The 21,866-nt window shown below is 46.5% G+C and overlaps 1 protein-coding gene across 9 annotated transcripts in view; it reads left to right on the forward strand.

Moving 5' to 3' along the window:
* The first annotated feature begins 1,079 nt into the window (after positions 1-1,079).
* AAK1 (AP2 associated kinase 1) overlaps positions 1,080-21,866 on the forward strand; it is a 116,024-nt gene continuing 95,237 nt past the window's right edge. For 3 of the 9 annotated variants that reach the window (XM_081868403.1, XM_081868406.1, XM_081868405.1), the window contains exons 1-2: positions 9,050-9,285; positions 9,726-10,156. In XM_081868403.1, coding sequence (XP_081724529.1) covers positions 9,994-10,156 — 163 coding nt within the window. In that variant the 5' untranslated portion in view covers positions 9,050-9,285; positions 9,726-9,993. Of the gene's footprint in view, positions 1,099-9,049; positions 9,286-9,725; positions 10,157-21,866 lie in introns of those variants that run through there. The other 6 variants (XM_081868407.1, XM_081868409.1, XM_081868408.1 and 3 more) reach the window with 4 other exon arrangements.

Raw genomic sequence — 21,866 nt, forward strand, 5'->3', positions numbered from 1 at the left:
GAAGTCACCCCCCACCAACCAAAGCAGGCTCAAAGCTTCTCCGAGCTTTTCAAAATCATTTTTCTCAGCAGCTAAAAGGCATTAGCTAAGCATCAGAAACATTCCGCTTGCTCAGTGGGGTAGCGTGGGGGGGTTAGGGTTAGGGGGCGCAAATCCACGGGTTGGGGGGCGCAAATCCACGGGTTAGGGGGCGCAAATCCACGGGTTAGGGGGCGCAAATCCACGGGTTAGGGGGCGCAAATCCACGGGTTGGGGGCGCAAATCCACGGGTTAGGGGGCGCAAATCCACGGGTTGGGGGGCGCAAATCCACGGGTTAGGGGGCGCAAATCCACGGGTTAGGGGGCGCAAATCCACGGGTTAGGGGGCGCAAATCCACGGGTTGGGGGGCGCAAATCCACGGGTTGGGGGGCGCAAATCCACGGGTTGGGGGGCGCAAATCCACGGGTTAGGGGGCGCAAATCCACGGGTTGGGGGCGCAAATCCACGGGTTAGGGGGCGCAAATCCACGGGTTAGGGGGCGCAAATTACATGCCTTCCCCCGGGTGCTGACAACCCACGCTACGCCACTGCGCTTGCTGTAACTAAAAAGATTGCAACAAAGCTAGGGCACACAGTCCATTGTTTCTCAGGCCTTTCTGATGCCTCCTGGCCTTGCTAAAGAACCACATTGCAACTTGCTTTCTGTCCAGGAACCAGGCCAGAACAAGAGATTGAAACATATCTGAACACTCTGAAACCCCTTTCCTGGGAAGGGGGCCAAGAGTCCCAATAGTCCCAAGACAGCTTTCTGTTCATGCTCAGAGGACTCCTGAGGGAGGAGAAAGGAGGAGGGAACTGGAAAGGGGTATATATGCTTGTGCACAGGACTGTGAATTTCCTGCATGCTTTTTGTGACTTATCACACTTGCTCCTTCTACCAGTTCATGGATGGTGGAAATAAAAGCCTTTTCTCCGAAACTATTCCCTGAGTGTCTGTTGACTCCCACTTCCCTTTCCCAGGCGCAATATTTTTTCCACCCGAGGGCAAAGCCTCATAAGGCTACACTCCTCCCTTCACTAACCACGGCTGCACCACGCTGGCGGGACATCGAGCTTGAGTAAGGAAAGCTGGCAGCTGTTTTATTGCTATATTAAATTAGGGTATGTCCGCAGCATAAAAGCACAAGATGAAAACACAAAATACGTAACGAAAACCAAAGCAAAACAAATGTATAACTGCCCCCCCATCCCAAAAGCAGGCAACCCCCAAATAAAGGAAATAAAGCAAATAAAGGTGCCATATAGTGTGCCATCCGCACTATGCATTTAAAGCACTATGGTGCCACTTTTAACAGGCACAGCTTCCCTCAAAGTCGCCTGGGAACTGTAGTTTCTCAAGGGCGATAGGAGCTGTTAGGAGATCCCCTAGTCCTCTCAGAGCTACGATTCCCTCGGAGGGTTTTAGCCACCAGTCCCTCTTCTCGAGGAACTTTTTTGTGGGTCAATCTTTGTTGAATTTGAGATGGGATGCTGTCTAGGGTCAGAGTCTCTGGCCCCCTTCACATCATACATTGAAGAATTCCTAGTAGCTGCAGTTTCTTGGGAAAGAGGGGGTGGGTTGTTAAATTGCTCTGCAAATTGGGGGCTCTGTGAAGGGAATTGTAGTTAAACAAACTACAATTCCCAGGATGCTTTTGGGAAAGCATTCCAGGGGGTTGACCTAGATGACCCTTAGGGTCCCTTCCAGCTCTATAATTCTGTGATTCTAAGCCATGATCATTTAAAATGGTACAATGCTGCTTTCAACAATATAGAGGGCAGATTGCGCCTTGGGCACAGCAAAACCATGGTAATGGGAGCACCATATGAATTTAAAGCCTGACTCCTGCCTGAGCCAACCTCAGTATAAATTCAATCAATCAATCAATCTGCTCCTCTGGCACCCCATTGTGACCAATCCATCCACTCTGAACTATCCATCCCACTGCTGCAGCCAATGTTGCTTGGCAGAAGGGGTACAGTGAAAAGGGTGGAACATTGGAAAAACCCCAGAAGAAAGGGCTTCAGGTCAGTAGCTGCTTTTTTTTTTTTTTTTTAAGGCATTCTCTTTTGTAATTTTTATCTGACCTTCCAAATTACGATAAATTGTACATTTAATCTTATAAGTAAAGCAAAGTGTAGGAGACAACGATGGACTGGTGATGGTGGAATGAAGCAGAATATGAGTTGCTCTGCTATTTTTTCTTTACCAGGGTGTGACTCACAACCATTCCTTCCACCTTAAGAAGCCAAGCAGGTTAAGAATTGGGCGTGGGAGAGAGAGCAGTACTGTATTGCAAGGATACAGATTGAAGGAGGAAATGCAGGACACTGGTATTCATCCTGCTGCTCACAAGAGGTCCCTATTGCTCCACGGGTGGGGCAGACCAGCAGTTCAGGATAATCTTGGCATTTATGAGATTTCTCCAAGTCTGGCAGATTTCCAGTTACAAAACGCTGAACTGTCTGGAAAGTTTGGTCAATAAGGGAGTAAAAGCGGGTATTGTATGAAGCTGCTGGTGCCCTGATTTTCAAAATGGGGGCCTCCCAAACAAAATGCAGGCTGCCGCTAGGATAGGCTCAGAAGCCTCATTCCTTAGGCTTGCTAAGGCTCATGGAGTTTTATGAGCTAGGAGGTGAGCTAGATATTTTTCTCCACCCAAATTTATATGAAGTTTGCTTCCCCAAAATTGTATTTCCAATTTGCATGTCAAGCATCCTCTGAGTACTCAAGTATTTACTTTCACTTGGCATCCATGAAAGACAATTTCAATAATTGATACTGTTTAATAGTTCACCACCCAATCATAGCACACCACCATCAGTGTATAAGTCAGTTAGAAACCTCCACTCTGCCAACAGGGGGAGCTGGAGCACTGCCACCCAGCAAGGCAAGGGATGTGGGGAACAGGTTCTATCTAGTCCAGCACCCTGTTCTCACAGTGGCCAGCCCACTTTGGGAACCCACAAGCAGAATCCAAGCACAAGAACCCCCTCCCCTCCTATGGTCTCCAGCAACTGGTATTCAGAAACTGCTGCCTCCAGCTGTGGAGGAAGAGAATACAGATACTCTTAAAGGTAAAGGGGCCCCTGACCATTAGGTCCAGTCGTGACCGACTCTGGGGTTGCGGCGCTCATCTCGCTTTATTGGCCGAGGGAGCCGGCGTACAGCTTCCGGGTCATGTGGCCAGCATGACTAAGCCGCTTCTGGCAAACCAGAGCAGCGCACAGAAACGCCGTTTACCTTCCCGCCGGAGCGGTACCTATTTATCTACTTGCACTTTGATGTGCTTTCGAACTGCTAGGTTGGCAGGAGCAGCGACTGAGCTCACCCCGTTGCGGGGAATCAAACCGCCGACCTTCTGATTGGCAAGTCCTAGGCTCTGTGGTTTAACCCACAGCGCCACCTGCGTCCCACAGATACTCTTACTGCCCATCAATTTGTATAATCCTGTTTTAAAGTCTTATAGGGAAAGAACATGTTTTTCCCACATGCCCTGCAATAAAGACTTCACTCTTGCCCTGTGTGTGCTATATATTTCTTACGAGGCAGGGACTTTACTGCTCTGTCGCCATCTGCCTTCAGGGTGAGAGTCTGACAGGTGGGTGGGGAGCTTGATGGGTTTGGAAACATGATGGGCCCTCATCTGTTGCTCATGCAGGTTACCTGAACTGTGGGGAGGCAGACCTCTCCAGGTGCTCAGGTAGGATGGATGCCGATGCCAAAGTGTATGAGACACTCAGGTGGGGGGATGACAACCAGGAAAAGCAATAAGCCAGGCCTCTTGGTCCAATGTGCTACATAAGACACCAAGTGGCCTATTGGACAATATATATAGTTTGCCAGAACATGTGGGCATATAGAAAAATCCTGCCCATTGATTTATTTTTTATTTATAACATTTAAATACCACCTTTTTTCCAAGGAACTCAATGTGGTGTACATGGTTCTCCCATCCCAATTTTGTCCTCACAACAACCTTGTGAGGTAGGCAGTGACTGGTCCAAAGTCACTCATTGAGCTTCATGTAGCTGAGTGGGGATTTGAACCCTGGTCTTCCAGCTCATAGTCCAATGCTCTAACCATTACACCACACTGGCTCTCCTGCCTCAATTCGTTTTTTAATCAACTAATAATTCATCATAAGAACCATTCCCCAATCCTTTTTAAAAAGACATCTGGGGGCAGAAAAGGCTTCCTTATAGAGAGCCAGACCAATGGCCCCCCTCCCTCTGACAAGAAACAGTTGTCCATGACCACCTCTTACCTGGAAATGCCCTGTAGGAACCAGGCCGCTGGTCAATACAGCACTCATTCCAAGTGGTTCAGCTATGGCTGGATGGGCTTTGCCTCTCCTAGCATGGGATTTGACCCTCTGAAGCTTGCATGTTAAGTGCAAAGTATCTTGCCCCCCCAAGCTTCCTCTTGCACAACCTGTGCTGCTTGCTGCTGCTGTCTTGTGACAGGGCAGGTAAGAAAAATGCCTTGTGATGTGGTTGGCTCCTGACTGCTGCTGTGGCTGAATAGCTGAGGAACCGCTCTTCAACATTTGTTAAATTGGAAATATTAATGTATGTTGTTGTAATTTTTCTTGTTTACCTTATGATAGGATTGTTTAATTGCCTATTAGTCCTGTTTATATGATTCTGTAATTTTTGTGTATTATTTTTCTCTGTTTTTATTACTTTGTTCTCTTCTCTGGAATTTAAAACATTCAGTGAAGAGGGGGCTATATGTACTGTAAATAAATAAATGTTTGCAGTTTAGATATGAGTCAAAGGACACAGCACTCAGTGTTTAATGTTAATTACAGGTGAGTCTTAATTGTTTGAGGGTTTTTCTTCTTCTTAATTGCCATACAAGATGATGCCTCTAGAGTCCTTCAACCCATATCATTTTGCTCAATATGAAACCAGGAACAAGTTGTTTGTATACCTACACCCCATACTAATAAGGTGTTAGCTAATCAGCTATATAATCAAAGTTCTTGATGTGGAACAGTTGGTTCTCTCTCAAGTATCATACTTTATTTTATATGCAAGCTTTGGAAACAACGTTTGTGCAATGTTTTGTTTCAGCATGGAAAAAGTTTTGTTTGTCCAGAAAAATCCATCTTTCCACTGCAGAAAATCTCCATATTATAATAGCCTGTATTTCTGGAATGAATATCAATTGGCTGGTGTTTTTCTTTTGAAAACAGGAAAATGAAGGGTTGTAGTAAATGCTAGTGTTGTAGTAAATACTCAGAGTAGACCCATTGAAGTTAATGTTGTTGTTGTTTAGTCGTTTCCGACTTCGTGACCCCATGGACCAGAGCACGCCAGGCACTTCTGTGTTCCACTGCCTCCCGCAGTTTGGTCAAACTCATGCTGGTAGCTTCGAGAACACTATCCAACTATCTCGTCCTCTGTCGTCCCCTTCTCCTTGTGCCCTCCATCTTTCCCAGCATCAGCGTCTTTTCCAGGGAGTCTTCTCTTCTCATGAGGTGGCCAAAGTATTGGTGCCTCAGCTTCAGGATCTGTCCTTCCAGTGAGCACTCAGGGCTGATTTCCTTAAGAATGGATAGGTTTGATCTTCTTGCAGTCCATGGGACTTCAAGAGTCTCCTCCAGCACCAGAATTCAAAAGCATCCATTCTTCAGCGATCAGCCTTCTTTATGGTCCAGCTTTCACTTCCATACATCACTACTGGGAGAACCATAGCTTTTACTATACAGACCTTTGTTGGCAAGATGATGTCTCTACTTTTTAAGATGCTGTATAGGTTTGTCATTGCTTTTCTCCCAAGAAGCAGGCGTCTTTTAATTTCGTGGCTGCTGTCACCATCTGCAGTGATCATGGAGCCCAAGAAAGTAAAATCTCTCACTGCCTCCATTTCTTCCCCTTCTATTTGCCAGGAGGTGATGGGACTAGTGGCCATGATCTTCATTTTTTTGATGTTGAGCTTCAGACCATATTTTGCGCTCTCCTCTTTCACCCTCATTAAAAGGTTCTTTAATTCCTCCTCACTTTCTGCCATCAAGGTTGTGTCATCTGCATATCTGAGGTTGTTGATATTTCTTCCGGCAATCTTAATTCCAGAATCTTAATTGAAGTTAATGGACATGCCTAATTTAAAATTCATTAATTTCAATGGGTCTGCTCTGAGTTTGGACTTAGCTGGATACAAGCCCAATGTCTCCATTTAAGGCACAATCCTGTGCCATGGTTACACCAGCAGGGTAGCATTTGGAGGTGGCACCAGTGTAATCCAGCTGGTGGAAACAAGGTACAGTGGTACAGTGTTGCGTAACCTCCAGGTTACGGAATCTTCGGGTTACAGCCGCGGCACACCCAGCAAACCCAGAAGTGTATTCGTCGCTAACGCATGCGCAGAAACTCTCTATCTCACCGTGTGTGTGTGCAGAAGCGCTCTATCACGCCGTGCGCATTCACAGAAGCTGCACCTCTAGTTACAGATTTTTCGGGGTGTGCACGGCACCCCGAAACGAATTAAATCCGTAACCAGAGGTACCACTGTATTCCAGAGTAATGACAATTGCACACTAGTGAATTCTCTCCTCCTTGCCTGTCAGGAGCAATAGACTGTAGAGTTGGAAGGGACCCAAAGGATTATCTAGTCCAACCCCTGGCAATGCATTCTCCCATTTCATCTCTCTCGTTCCTTCCACCTTCCAGACTCTCACACCTTCTGATATATCTAGAGTGCTTTTGTGTGGATGTCTCTTGCTTGCCTCCTGCCACAGCAATGGCAGCTTGCTGGGTCAGCTAGAGAGTGGGTGGTGTCAAAAGAAGGGGGCTGGCACCCCACAGCTCCTCTGTGCCGCTCCTTTACATCTTCTTTTAAAGGATAAGATCATGTGAACAGCTGTTCACCATGCTATTGTTATGGGCACCCCAGTTCTCCAAGCAGTGAGGTTTCAAGGGGCGTGGCACTTAGCCTGGGATGTGGTTTATTTGGAATGAGGTCAAAGGTGGATTTAGGGGAGCGCAACCGGTTATCCCGCATTGAGTTGAGAGGGCGCCGCAACACTGACTTAGAATGGAAGGTGAGAGGTGAGGTGGGGGATGGCAGTGCATTGCACAGGTTGCCCTGAAATTTGAAAGTCCAAAGTCCACTACAGAATAAGGTTGCACGTATAACTTAACTCCAGCAGATAGGAACATGGGAAGCTGCCATATACAGAGTCAGACCACTGGTTCACCTACCTCAGTATTGTCTACAATGCTGGAGATGTTCTCAAATGTAGACAACAATGTTGTTAAAATCCCACAAACTGACTCATCAGTCTCTGGCTAATCCACACTGATAGTCCTATTTATAGAAATGTTAAGAGTTGAGGATCCCAGCATTGGAAGTATCCCTAGGGTGCCCTCCAGATGTTTTGTCACAGCATTCAGTGGCTGTACAGTCATACCTCAGGTTAAATGTGGTTCAGGTTGAGCGTTTTCAGGTTACACTCCATGGCGACCCGGAAGTAACAGAGCGCGTTACTTCCGGGTTTCACCGCTTGTGCATGCGCAGACACTCAAAATGACATCACGCACATGCACGGAAGCGGCGAATCGCGACCTGCAAACGCGGGCTGCGTTCGCTTCAGGATGTGAACAGGGCTCTGGAACGGATCCCATTCACATCCAGAGGTACCACTGTATTAAATAGTGAGGAACTGAGGTGGGTGGTGGTCAAACCGGAAAGATTTTAGAGGCATACAACAGTGTTGCTCAGATGGGCATCTAATATAATGGTTTTATTTCTCCTAGAATATAACTTCATCAACACCAACAGTGTTCTTCCTCGGACATGGATCTGATACCGTAAACCATTTTTAATTTTACTACTAATACTATTAATCAAATCCATTCACAGTCCTGATCGACAATGAATTTTGGGCAATTTGCTAATCCCAATCAATCATGAGTTTGGGGTAAACGGATCCCTGCCTGAACGAATTACTATCTAAAAACTGTTGATGTTCCAGGTGCTGTACAAAAGATGTACAGGTTTTTGTGTGTGTGTGTGTGTGTGTTTTGTAACTGTGTGTTTTGTAACAATGCAACAATTATATAAAATAAAAAATAAAACAACAATAAACAGATAAACGGTTCTGAATATATTAACAAAGCTGTGTCAAAGTTCCACCAGAGCTGTTCCACCAGGCCTTTGGTCAGGGCGCAGCCTGACTCCCTCCTTTGGCAATCTTTACAAAACTTTAGTTTATGGTTGCCATCAATTTTGATTTTAATTAATTTTTATAATGTTTTTATAATGTTGCACTATTTTAGTGTTGTTAGCCGCCCTGAGCCCGGCTTCGGCTGGGGAGGGCGGGATATAAATAAAAAATTATTATTATTATTATTAAAGTGTATATAGTAAATTTATTACACTTATTACAGCATATGATTTCATATGCACATGCATTGCTTAGATTGGTGGCCATAAGTAAAAAGTATTTTGTATCAATATCAATTAGAATTTCTAGGCAGGGAGCAGGAAGGAAGGAATTTTTAAAAAAACATGTACTTCATGCACTCCTCTGTGTGAGTGTGACAGAGAGCGATAAATTAATACAGTAAATCCATTACTCACAAGCTCCCACCCAACAACCCTCCGCCAGGCGTCACCTGGGACTTGTAGTCCTGCGACTCGACGAGTTTGCCAGAGATCCCGCAGGCAGGGAGGAGAAACTACCCTTCCCAGAAGGCAACGCGGCCAGAACGTCTGTTGCAATTTATACGGGGGGGGGGAGAGGAGGAGGAGGAAGGGAGGCAGTAAATGTGAAGTCCCCTTAACAACCAATAAAAATAAATTCCCTCTAGTTTTGTTGGTGGACTTATTTCACGGACCCGTCGCTTCTGTTTGAGGACAGAGGGGGCGGGCTGCGCGCTTCCCTGGCTTCCCTGGCTGGGAAGGGGTTAAAAGGGAGGGGCGGCGCGTTGAGGGTTCCTCCTCCCTCTTCCGCCCTCCTTCCTCTCGCCCGCCGACTCCCTCCCTTTCTCTCCCCCCCCCCCGCCCTAAGCTTTTCTGGAACTGGGACTTCCGGTGGCAGTTCATTTCCTGGTCGGCGGGGGCCGCGAGCGGAGGAAGGCTCGGCATGGTCTCCCCCCGGCCAGCCCCAGCCTCCCTTGACGCTCTTCCTCCTCCTCCTCCTCTTCCTCCGCAGCGGCTCCCCCTCCTGCTCTGCCCGGCCGGCGGCGCCCCTCCGGCTGCCACTTGGTAGCGATGCTGCAGGGCCGGAGCGGCGCCCGCAGCGGAAGCGGACATGGTAACAGTGTGGCCAGGCCGCCGGGTCCCCCCCTCTCTCTCCCTCTCTCTCTCTCTCTCTCTCCCCCCCCCCGCTAATGCAGCGGCAGGGGCAGCAGCTGGGCACCCCCTCTCCTGCCTTGCTGGGGCGGTGGGTCCCAAAAGTAGGCTCTCCCCTCCCCACCACTCTTGGCGGGGGAGAGAAGGGGCCGTCATCATCACGACGCGTACCCTTTTCCCGGGGAAAGGGACCCCCCTTATTTTCTTTGCGGGCACCTCAAGAGTAGAAAGAAGGGATGCTCTTTCGGGGGGGGGGGTGCGAGTAAGGGATTCCTCCTTGTCCCCCCCCCCCGCCTAAGGGAGATATTTCTCTCCAGAGAGGGTGGTGATGCTGTTTTTAATATTATTAGACAGTTGGAGCAAATGGCAAAAGCCTCTAATTCTGTCTCTTCCTCCCAACAGGTCTGAATACCACCCAAGCTCTGCCTTCCTGGACTGGGCGAGAGGGAACAAAGCATATGACCTCTAAGGAAAAAGAAGATATTTTGCCGCAAAGGGATTAATTTTTGTCTTGCTTCAAGACGTCAAGAGCTGTGTACATAGACACACACACACATATATAGAATATATACACAAACACACAATTATATATATATATATATTTGGGGTGTTTGTGTGTCATACTGGACTTGCTAAGCTAAAAGTGTTTAGGCTGCGCACTCTTGGAGCCATGAAGAAGTTTTTTGACTCCCGGCGAGAGCAGGGTGGCTCTGGGGCCGGTTCTGGGACCCTCGGAGGGAGTGGCAGTAGCACTGGGCCTGGGAGTGGATACATAGGCCGGGTGTTCAACATTGGGAGGTGTCAGGTGACTGTGGATGAAGTTCTGGCGGAAGGTAAGATGCAGCTGATGGGAGTTTTGCCTCTCCTTCCCCTACCCCCTCCTCCTCTCTTAACATCTCCACAAATGAATGGAAGCAGATTCTTAACCCTTCTTTGAATGTTCACACACACAATTTCCATTCTGACTTCTTTCAAGAAAACGTGCCGCTTTACATGGGTGCCACCTTTGCTTATTAAAAGGACTAGAATGTTGTGTCAGGGCAAATTAATAAACGGTAGCATTGGTGGCTACTGTCCTGTGTTTTAATTAACAATAAAAAAATGGTTTGGAACTCCAGTTTCTACAAATGCAAATAAACAGAGCCAGCTAACAGGGTTAACAGTATATAAGTTGGAAAACTCCCCCCCCCCATTGGCAACAATATTATGTAATATGGCAGGCTGCATTGGTGCATATATTAAGGGGTGAATTGTTTCCTTTCATGCTCTCCCCTCCCCCCCTCGTTTGAGTGCTATTAAGTAAAGGGATAATTGGATGCATAGGGATAAATTTGTCATTCATGGTGCCTTTGTGTAGCAAGCGCAAAGCACACATGTAAGATGCATGCTTACCTTGGGGGTTGTGGACCACAGAAATCTGGGAGATTCCAAAGGGGTCCATAAAGCTCACCCATAAAGTTTGCAGTGCAGAAAGCCCTTGGCTTTTTACTTCAGCTTGATTTGGTGCAGTCTAGCTAGAACGTTGAGATACCTCAGGGAATCTTTGTCTTCCCCCACCACTCCCCAGCATAGAAAAAAACCCAAATTATATATGGAGCTTTAGCTTTGACCTTCACAATTGTAGTATTATTTAGGCCTTGCATGGAGTCAGTAATTGGACAGCATCTCTTTAAAAAGTGGAGGAAATGTACAGTTTATAATTTATAATACATTGCATAAGACCTGAGTTACTAAGAAAGACAGACCCCTGTTAGCAGAACTGGATAGAGGTATTTGAGAGGGTGGTTGTTGTTTTTCTGTATCCCTGTGCCAAGGTAAATTTTATTGAGCTGGCTTTCCCGAAGGGACAGTGTGGCTGCATTTACAAAGAACAGTGTTTTTCACGAAGCGTTTGTTTTTTTTGGAAAAAGATGCTTGAGTGTGTTGAATCCAAGGCTGATGCTCACCTAGAGCAAGCCAAAGGCTGCTGGTTATGGTGAATTGCCGCAGGCATTTTTCTGAGTAGAGATAGGGAGTGGGCAAAAAGCCAGCCCTCGTCATCTCTCTCTCTCCAAAAATAACAAAGCCAATAAAAATGGCGAGGCACTATTTTGACTGAATTGTCTACTGTGTACCTGCCTCTGCTGGCTTCTGACAAGGCCCTGGCTGTGAGGTGCTCTCAGGACTAAGCTACAGATACGTTCTGCCTTCCTCATGCTTACTACGTAAGTGTTCTGCAGGAAACAGAGGACCTCATTTGAAGATGATTAAATAACTTGCCGGCAGATGCTCCATGTGATGTTGACAGGAGCAGGAAATGATCTGTACCTTATACTGGGAGGATTCTCTCCTCCAAAATTTGTTGAACTGCTCCTCTTCCTCTCCATGGCGTTGTCGTTTGTGCCTTCATCCCTGGAGCTCTCCTGTTCTCAGGGTGGTGCTTTAAGAGGAAGATATATGTTGTGACTGATATTTCTGGTACATTTTGATTCGGAAAGAGCAAGGTTGGGTGCATGTGCATGGATAGATAGATAGTAGTTCGTGTGTTTTCAAGGCATGCTTAGGGGCTCCTGAAATGGTCCCAGAATAATGGGGATTAGGGGTGAAGAACATAAATGAATAGCACAAAGACAGCTTCAGGTGGCTCTTGGTAGCCATGGTTTTTGGGGATGTGTCTTAAACTGTGGTCTGAGCCTGTAGAATTAACTAAGCTTCAGTGGAGAGGGCAGAATCACCTGAAAGTTTTTATTCACTCACCCCAGGTTTGGACACCAAAAGCATTTCTCAGAAAATGCGCACCCTCTTCTATGAGGCCACCCATAAAGTAGATGCTGTGTGAAAGGTAGGAGGGGTGACTGTAAAAAGTATGTGTTTAAATGTAGCTTTTAATGCATGGTGTCTAATCATTAGGCAAATACATGTATATAATCTACAGTGTCCTCTGGTGACCTCTTTTGATGGAGAAACTCAACACACAAAGTATGGTTCATGTGGGCTCAATTGGTGTATCGGTTAGAATGTGGAATTTGGGGCCAGGAATGCCCAGGGGCTCCCATTTGACCATGAGATTCTCCAGGTGAACCCTTGGTCTAACCTACATTGAAAGGGTTTCTGTGATAAATAAAGGTGGAGAGGATATCTGTGTATACCATCTTGAGCTCTTTGGACGAAAAGTAGGATTAAAAAATGAACCCTTCCATGATCAGCTCTGAATGTTCTGTGTGAGCCTGGAGGAGGAAACATAGTCCTGCATTTTGGCCTCTTACCTGTAATGGGCTTCTTGGATCAGTGCATGTTATAAAATGGGGAAAAGTGATTAAAATTCTAAGTTCACATGTTTTATTACGGGCAATGGCAATTAGCATTGTATGGTGTATTGCAAATGTTGAAATATGCCCATCCCGTGCCTCTCATTTTACGTAATCCTTGGCGCAGCCTCTTAAGGCAGGCCAGTTCTATTTGTTAGATATCTATGTCCATCTTCAGTTGTAGATAGAAGGCTGAGACCAGGAAAGTAGTGCCTTACTGAGGCCACCACATGAGGATAGGGTGGGAGATGAGATTTGAAACAGGGACTTTACAACTTGACCTCTAATCTACCGCATTACAACCAGCTTGACCCAGTTAAAAGCTTAACCTGACTTCCAGTGTCCAGGCTGGGGAACTTGTGGTCCTCCAGATGTTGGTGGACTCCATCCGCTAAAGCCAGCAGGGCCCAATGATCAGGAATTATGGGAATTGTGATTCAGCAGTATCTGGAGGGTCAGAGGCTCCCCAAACCTGACCTATATAAACTATCTCGTGGGAAAGACTCTTGCACAAAGGATTGCTCTAGAGCAGCCTTCCTGATAGGCTGGGACTAGAACTCCCATCAGCCATAGCCAGCATTAGCTATGTTGGCTGGGATGAAAGTTGTAGTCCAACACATCTGGAAGGCAGCAGATAAGGGGAGGCTGCATCTGACTTTAGCAAGGTTAAGGTTTTCTGATAAATCTGTGGGTAAGTGTCTCCCAATGTTGAATGGCTTTTGTGTTCTGAAGAAACCTGATTCAGCAATAGGATGCTGTCATGGACAGAGGTGAGGGGCCTTTTATGGTCCAATGGCTGCATTGGCTCCTGAGCAACCTTTGGGTTGGGACACATGCCAGTGGTGGGTGGGACCTCCAGAGGCAAAAGTTGGTGGAGCTACAGAGCTAACTCTTAGGGTTGTGTGGTAGATTACATTCCAGCCATGCAAAAATCCAACTCCATGCAGGCAAGCAAGAGATATTATTGCAGTTCAGGGACACAATTCCAGGCAAGCTAAAGCACTGTAGGAGAGCAATGGAAGAGGGTATGTATGTATGTATGTAAGTAAGTAAGTAAGTAAGTAATATGCCACCGATATATGCCCCAGGCATTCTAGGTGGCTCCCAACAAAATATTAAAAACACAATAAAATGTCAACCATTAAAAACTTCCCTGAACTGCTTTCAGATGTCTTCTGAAAGTCAAATAGTTGTTTATCTATTTGACATCTGATGGGAGGGCATTCCGTAGGGAAAGTGCCACTACAGAGAACACCCTTTGCCTGCAAGGTTTAAGAGCAGGAAGGGGTATGTGCCTTGAAGAGGGGCAGGGCCAGAATAAGAACTTTAAAGGCCCCTAAGCACTGAAATGATTATGGTACTTCCCTTCTGTAATTTGAAGCAAAAACAATACTAAACTTTAAAATCAATCAATCACTGGATCTGATTGCCTCACATTATTTTGATCTACGTTTGTAGGACGTCCCCTGGTTTAGGTGGGGATTAAGTAATAACCCAAGAACATAAAATGAACATAAGGAACATAAAAATGGAGGAAGAGTGTGGAGTGGAGGGTAAGGATTTCCAACAAGCTCTGATTTCTCCTACTGTGACTACTTTGATGTTTTTCTTAAAATACCAAATGTCACTGAAAAAAACCTCATTGTGTGCATGCCCTTGCTTTGCTGGTGCCTTAAGCATGTACTTAGTTTGCCTGTTTGGCCTGAGGGTTCCCCACCCCATCTACCTTATGGGAAAGGCAGAGAAAATGGTCAGTCACACATGCTCCTGTGAGAGTTTTGCTCTCTTGCTGTGATCTCCTTGCTTTGTGTGTGTGTGTGTGTGTGTGTGTGTGTGTGTGTTGTGTACCAGAACTGTGTTGGCTAAACAGGATAAAGTGCCTGCTTGGGAACAAACTACTGCTGAGAGCTCATTATGTGTTCATTATTGCCTTGTTTTTCCTCTTCAAACAGTAGTGAAATTTGAGTTGGGTGGCAGAGAGGCAGGCCCTGGGCCTAATTCTAGCCAATGGTTAGGGAGCTGGAGTTTTTGTCTCTTTGCCTCCAGGCTGAAGGTGTTGGTGTCATCACCATGCAGAGTGCTGCTTCTTGGGAATCAAGGTGACGGGGAGGGAGGTTTCAGGTTAGCCTTTTTAATGACATGCAGGCTTCCTATCAGTAATAATTTTATTGCCATTATACAAATCTATGCTGCAAGTGCATTTGGAATACAGTGGTACCTCAGGTTACATACGCTTCAGGTTACATACGCTTCAGGTTACAGACTCCGCTAACCCAGAAATAGTACCTCGGGTTAAGAACTTTGCTTCAGGATGAGAACAGAAATCGTGCTCCGGCGGCGCAGCAGCTGCAGGAGGCCCCATTAGCTAAAGTGGTGCTTCAGGTTAAGAACAGTTTCAGGTTAAGAACGGACCTCCGGAATGAATTAAGTACGTAACCAGAGGTACCACTGTGCCGTGTACAGTTCTCACCTCAAAAAGGATATTGCAGTGTTGGAAAAGGTTCAGAAAAGGGCAACCTTAATGATCAAGGGGGTGGAGCGACTCTATGAAGCAAGGTTGCAGCATTCAAGACTTCTTAGCCTACGGAAAAGGCGAGTAAGAGGCAACATAATAAAAGTTTATAAAGTTATTCATGGCATGGAGAGCGTAGATGAAAGTTTTCCTTCCTCTCTCAAAACACAAGAATTTGTGGACACCCAATGAAGCTGAATGTTGGAAGATTCAGGACACACAAAAGGAAGTCCTTCATACACTCTGTAGTTACCGTATTTTTTGCTCTATAAGACGCACCAGACCACAGGACGCACCTAGTTTTTGGAGGAGGAAAACAAGAAAAAAAATATTCCGAATCTCAGGTGCCAGAACAGCAATAGGGATCACTGCACAGTGAAAGCAGCAATCCCTCTTGCTGTTCTGGCTTGTGTGATAGCTGCGCAGCCTGCATTCACTCCATAAGACGCACACACATTTCCCCTTACTTTTTAGGAGGGGAAAAGTGAGTCTTATAGAGCAAAAAATACGGTAAATTATGGAACTAGCTTCCACAGGCGTCAGTGGTGGCCACCAACCTACATGAATTTAAAAGAGGATTGGACAAATTTATGCAGGAGGCGAGGGCTATCAAAGGCTATGAAAGCTATGCTCTACCTCCACAGTAGAGGCAGCAATGCTTCTAAATACCAGTTGCTGGAAGCCACAGGAAGAGAGAGTGCTGTTGTGCCTGGGTCCTGCTTGCTGGGTTCCCACAGGTTGGCCATTATGAGAACAGAATACTGGACTAGATGGGCCTTTGGCCTGATCCATCAGGCTCTTCTGATGTTCTTATTTAATGGAGGAACATTTCATTATCATGCAAGTACCAGCATGCTGGGACGCGGGTGGCGCTGTGGGTTAAACCACAGAGCCTAGGACCTGCCGATCAGAAGGTCAGCAGTTCGAATCCCCACGACGGGGTGAGCTCCCGTTGCTCGGTCCCAGCTCCTGCCAACCTAGCAGTTCGAAAGCACATCAAAGTGCAAGTAGATAAATAGGTACCACTCTGGCGGGAAGGTAAAAGGCATTTCCGTGCGCTGCTCTGTTTTGCCAGAAGCGGCTTAGTCATGCTGGCCACATGACCCGGAAGCTGTACACTGGCTCCCTTGGCCAATAAAGTGAGATGAGTGCCGTAACCCCAGAGTCGGTCACGACTGGACCTAATGGTTAGGGGTCCCTTTACCTTTACCTTTACCAGCACGCTGTCTGAAGTCTTGAGGTGCTGGGTTACCTCCTCTTCAGTTTGTGAGAACTAGGTCTGACATAAGGGGAGTCTCACTGCTGGGTCAGTCCAAAGGTCCATCTAGTCCACTGTCCTGTTCTCACAGAACCTGAGTGCAATAGTGTGCTCTCCACATGAGGTTTCCAGGAACCGGTATTTGGACACATGCTTCCTCTGACAGTGGAAGTAGAAGATTGTCCTTGCAGCTATTACCCATCAATAGCTCTCTCCTCCATGAATTTGTCTAATCTTCTTTTGCAGCCATCAAAGCTGGTGGCCATCACTGTCTCCTGTGGCAGTGAGTTCCATGGTTTAACTGTGTGCTGCACAAAGAGGGACTTTCTTTTCTCTGTCCTGAATCTTCCAACATTCAATTTCATTGGATGGTCCTGAGTATTATGAAGAAGAAGAAGAAGAGTTTGGATTTGATATCCCGCTTTTCACTCCCTTTAAGGAGTCTCAAAGCGGCTAACATTCTCCTTTCCCTTCCTCCCTCACAACAAACACTCTGTGAGGTGAGCGGGGCTGAGAGACTTCAAAGAAGTGTGACTGGCCCAAGGTCACCCAGCAGCTGCATGTGGAGGAGCGGAGACGCGAACCTGGTTCCCCAGATTACGAGACTTCCGCTCTTAACCACTACACCACACTGGGAGAAAAACCTTTCTCTATCCACTTTCTCCTGACCACAAATAATATTACACATCTGTATCATTTCTAAACTAAAAAGCCCCAAGTGCTGTAACCTTTCATCATAGGGGAGTTTCCCAACCCCTTGATCATTTTGGTTGCCATTTCCTGTACCTTTTCCAGCGCTATAATATTTTTTGAGGTGAGGTATCCAGAACTGTACACTGTATTTACCCTTCCCATGCCTTCTGCTTCTTGTGAAACTTAAGGCTGGATTACCTGTGTGGGTTCCCACATGCATGTCCCATCAGTTGTCTCACATGCATCTATGCAAAAGCCTTTGACTGTGTCGACCACAGCAAACTATGGCAAGTTCTTAAAGAAATGGGAGTGCCTGATCACCTCATCTGTCTCCTGAGAAATCTCTATGTGGGACAAGAAGCTACAGTTAGAACTGGATATGGAACAACTGACTGGTTCAAAATTGGGAAAGGAGTACGGCAAGGCTGTATATTGTCTCCCTGCTTATTTAACTTACATGCAGAATTCATCATGCGAAAGGCTGGGCTGGATGAATCCCAAACCGGAATTAAGATTGCCGGAAGAAATATCAACAACCTCAGATATGCAGATGATACTACCTTGATGGCAGAAAGTGAGGAGGAATTAAAGAACCTTTTAATGAGGGTTAAAGAGGAGAGTGCAAAATATGGTCTGAAGCTCAACATCAAAAAAACAAAGATCATGGCCACTGGTCCCATCACCTCCTGGCAAATAGAAGGAGGAGAAATGGAGGCAGTGAGAGATTTTACTTTCTTGGGCTCCCTGATCACTGCAGATGGCGACAGCAGTCACGAAATTAAGAGACGCCTGCTCCTTGGGAGAAAGGCGATGGCAAACCTATACAGCATCTTAAAAAGCAGAGACATCACCTTGCCAACAAAGGTCCGTATAGTAAAAGCTATGGTTTTCCCAGTAGTGATGTATGGAAGTGAGAGCTGGAACATAAAGACGGCTGATTGCCGAAGAATTGATGCTTTTGAATTATGGTGCTGGAGGAGACTCTTGAGAGTCCCATGGACTGCAAGAAGATCAAACGTATCTATTCTTAAGGAAATCAGCCCTGAGTGCTCACTGGAAGGACAGATCGTGAAGCTGAGGCTCCAGTACTTTGGCCACCTCATGAGAAGAGAAGACTCCCTGGAAAAGACCCTGATGTTGGGAAAGATGGAGGGCACAAGAAGAATGGGACGACAGAGGACGAGATGGTTGGACAGTGTTCTCGAAGCTACAAACATGAGTCTGACCAAACTGCGGGAGGCAGTGGAAGACAGAAGTGCCTGGCGTGCTCTGGTCCATGGGGTCATGAAGAGTCGGACACGACTAAACGACTAAACAACAACTCACATGCATTTCTATGGCTTGGTTTCTTAACATAACACAACCTCGTAGAGTGTTTGTGGTTGCAAAATTCAGTGTTCTATCAATGGTGTTAATCTAGGGCAGGGAGATTTTGGAGAATTCCATTTCAATATTGATTGTGCCCATTTAAGGTGTGGAGTCCCTAAGACTTTATATGTATTGTGTGACTTGCATTTCTGATTTGGGACTTTGCCATGTTTACACATCATGTTAAGCTGTAGCGTTTAGTTTGTTTAGCAGTACATTGCATGAGATCCTTGCTGGTACCTGCATCCCAAGCTCCTGGATAAGATTGGTTGTGCATTGTTTTTTTCTGGCAAGATTCCATATCTTACTGAGCGCATGACTAACTTTCAAAAACTGCTGTGCACCTAAGAGTTCAGCTGACTGGCTGCATTAGTTAAACTGGACAAACTGGATGTCTTTTATTCCTTGTTAATTTAGCTCTGCATTTTAACCTGTACAAGTCATGTGACTGTAATAAAAACTGGCTCACTGGCACTTGATTTCTGTAGGATTTCTGACTAGCAGTGAGTGTTGTGACTGCAGTGCCCTCTGTGCATTGATTTATCTGTAAGTAACCTCTTTCACATGTGCAAGTTGCTGGATGCAACATTCAAATGTGTGTGTGAACCTGTCCCTCATCATGACTACAGTATTGGGTAACCGCTCTGTGTGTGTGTGTGTGTGTGTGTGTGTGTGTGTGTGTGAATGAGCCATTGCCGATGAAACACCACAGAAAGAGCCTTTCTTTCTCCCAACGTCCTTTCATATAAGGTAAAGGTAAATGACCCCTGGACAGTTTAGTCCAGTCAAACTTGACTGTGGGGTACGGACCATGCGGTGCTCATCTCGCTTCAGGACAAGGGAGCCAGCATTTATCCACCGACAGATTTCCAGGTTATATGGCCAGCGTGACTAAACTGCTTCTGGCGCAACGGGACACCGTGATGAGTGCCAGAGCTCATAGAAACGCCATTTACCTTCCCGCCACAGCGGTAACTATCTACTTGTGCTGGTATGCTTTCAAACTGCTAGGTTGGCAGGAGCTGGGACAGAGCAACTGTAGCTCACCCCGTCCCATGGACTCAAACCACTGACCTTCTGATTGGCAAGCCCAAGGAGCTCAGTGGTTTAGACCAGTGTTTCCCAACCTTGGGCCTCCAGCTGTTTTTGAACTACAATTCCCATCATCCCTGACCCACTGGTCTTGCTAGCTAGGGATGATGGGAGTTGTAGTCCAAAAACAGCTGGAGGCCCAAGGTTGGGAAACACTGGTTTAGACCACAGCGCTACCCGCTCACTTCCCTTCATATACGTTGCACTGAAGCCCATTTGAACTGTCCGTCATCACATGAAGAGAAATCAAGCAGTGCATATTCATGAGTGAACAAATCTTGGCTTTCTTGCTGATATTTACAGCGGGATAGGCTTGCATATTAAAGCAACTCTTCTAGGCCCACTCCCTATGAGGAACTAGGCTCCATAAATAGAGGTGGAGCACCTGCTTTGCATGTAGATTCCAGGTTTGCTCCATGGAAAATTCAGCTTAAAGATCTTGTGTAACAGGGCTGTGAATGAACTTCCATCTGAGACTTTGAGGAGCCACTGACAGCCAAAGTTGCCAGGGGGTGTGGTCTGGGAAGAGCACCAACAGCCTGGCAATTGCTAGAGCAGCGGTTCTCAACCTGTGGGTCCCCAGATGTTGTTGGACTACAACTCCCATAATCCCTGAGCTCTGGCCTTGCTATCTATGGGTGATGGGAGTTGTAGTCCAACAACATATAGGGAGGGTCACATTCAACCCACGGAGCAGAGGCTCCCCACCCCTAGTTTAGAGGGTGAAGCTAAGAATGCATGATAGCATGGTCACATCTTATGCAGAAGTTCTGTTCCAAGGGTTCTGGGTTATACATGAAAATCGCATATACCCAAACCCTTGGAGCTGTTGTAGGCTAGTGGGTGGGTGGGGGTACAGAGAGACTCCACAGTACTCCCAGAGCTCATGTGCCAGACGGACCTTTCCCAGCAAGCAGGGCAGAGAGGTAAAAGCTCTTTTTGCACTGGATAACGCCACTCAGTGCGGCGGCTCCAGAAAGCTAGGGTTGCTCATACGAGATCACACGGGAACCTGGATCTCCCCCTGTGATCTTGCAAAAGCATCCCAGAGCTGGAAAACTGAATGGGCCTTGCCCCCACAAGCAAATCAGAGAGCATAACAACTCTTTTCGCACTGGATAACCCCAAACGGACTCAGTGCAAAAAAAACTTGCAAGCTCTCCGACTTGCTTGGATTTAAGTTGCACAATTTCAGCAAGCCTGCCTTCAACCACACATGGTTGAAATCACGCAAGTTAAATGCACATAAGATGCAATCATTCTCTCTCTCTCTCTCTCTCTCTCTGTGTGTGTGTGTGTGTTTGTAATCAAAAGAGATAAAGTTCACTGCCAAGGGACTCTTTCTGGGAATGGGAGAACAAGCAGTCAGCCAAACTCCGATGTGTCTGGCAAGATATTTCAGGCCTGTCGGCAACCATTTTTCTTACTTTGCTACAGGTAACCAGGAAGGAGTTTTTCCACAAGTTATGTTTCTGGTTCACACATGACCAGCATATGGGGATGTTCAGACAGACAGGCTAGAAGATTTGTGGGCCAGCAGTCTGTTGACTGGTTTATTCTTAATAAATAAATAACCCAGGGTAGTTCAGTCTCAGTCCTCATAAGTAAGTACAGTGGTACCTCGGTTTAAGAACAGCCCTGTTTACGAACTATTCGGTTTAAGAACTCTGCAAGACCGGAAGAAGTGTCCTGGTTTGCGAACTTTACCTTGGTCTAAGAACGGAAGCTGAACGGTGGAAGGGCACCGGCGGTGGGAGGCCTCATTAGGGAAAGCACGCCTCGGTTTAAGAACGGTTTCGGTTTAAGAACGGACTACAGTCATACCTCATGTTACGTCTGTTTCTTGTTATGTTCTTTCAGGTTATGTCCTGCAGCGACCCGGAAGTACCGGAAAGGGTTACTTCTTGGTTTCGTTGCATGCGCAGACGCGCAAAATGATGTCACGCACATGCACAGAAGCGGCGAATCGCAACCCTTGCGTGCGCAGACGCGCTGCTGCGGGTTGCGTTCCTTTCATGCTGCGAACGGGCCTCCGGAACAGATCCCGTTCGCAACCAGAGGTACCACTGTACTGGAACGGATTAAGTGCATAAACCGAGGTACCGCTGTACTGAGTTAGGAGCGGTAAGGCCTTTCTCAATTGCTCTTAATGCCCTTAAAAACAAAAACTCTGGGTTTCATAGGTAGTGATGGTTATGATCCCCTCCCCATTTTTTTTACTGTTACTATATTTTTTCCATGGAGATCTTTCCAGTTTTAGAAATACACCCTTTAATAAAATTAATTACATAATGACTGAATCAATTGCAAGTGAAATTAGGCAACTGGAGCAG

The sequence above is a fragment of the Podarcis erhardii genome (assembly GCF_964252035.2).
Source record: "Podarcis erhardii genome assembly, chromosome: 7".
NCBI lineage: Eukaryota > Metazoa > Chordata > Lepidosauria > Squamata > Lacertidae > Podarcis > Podarcis erhardii.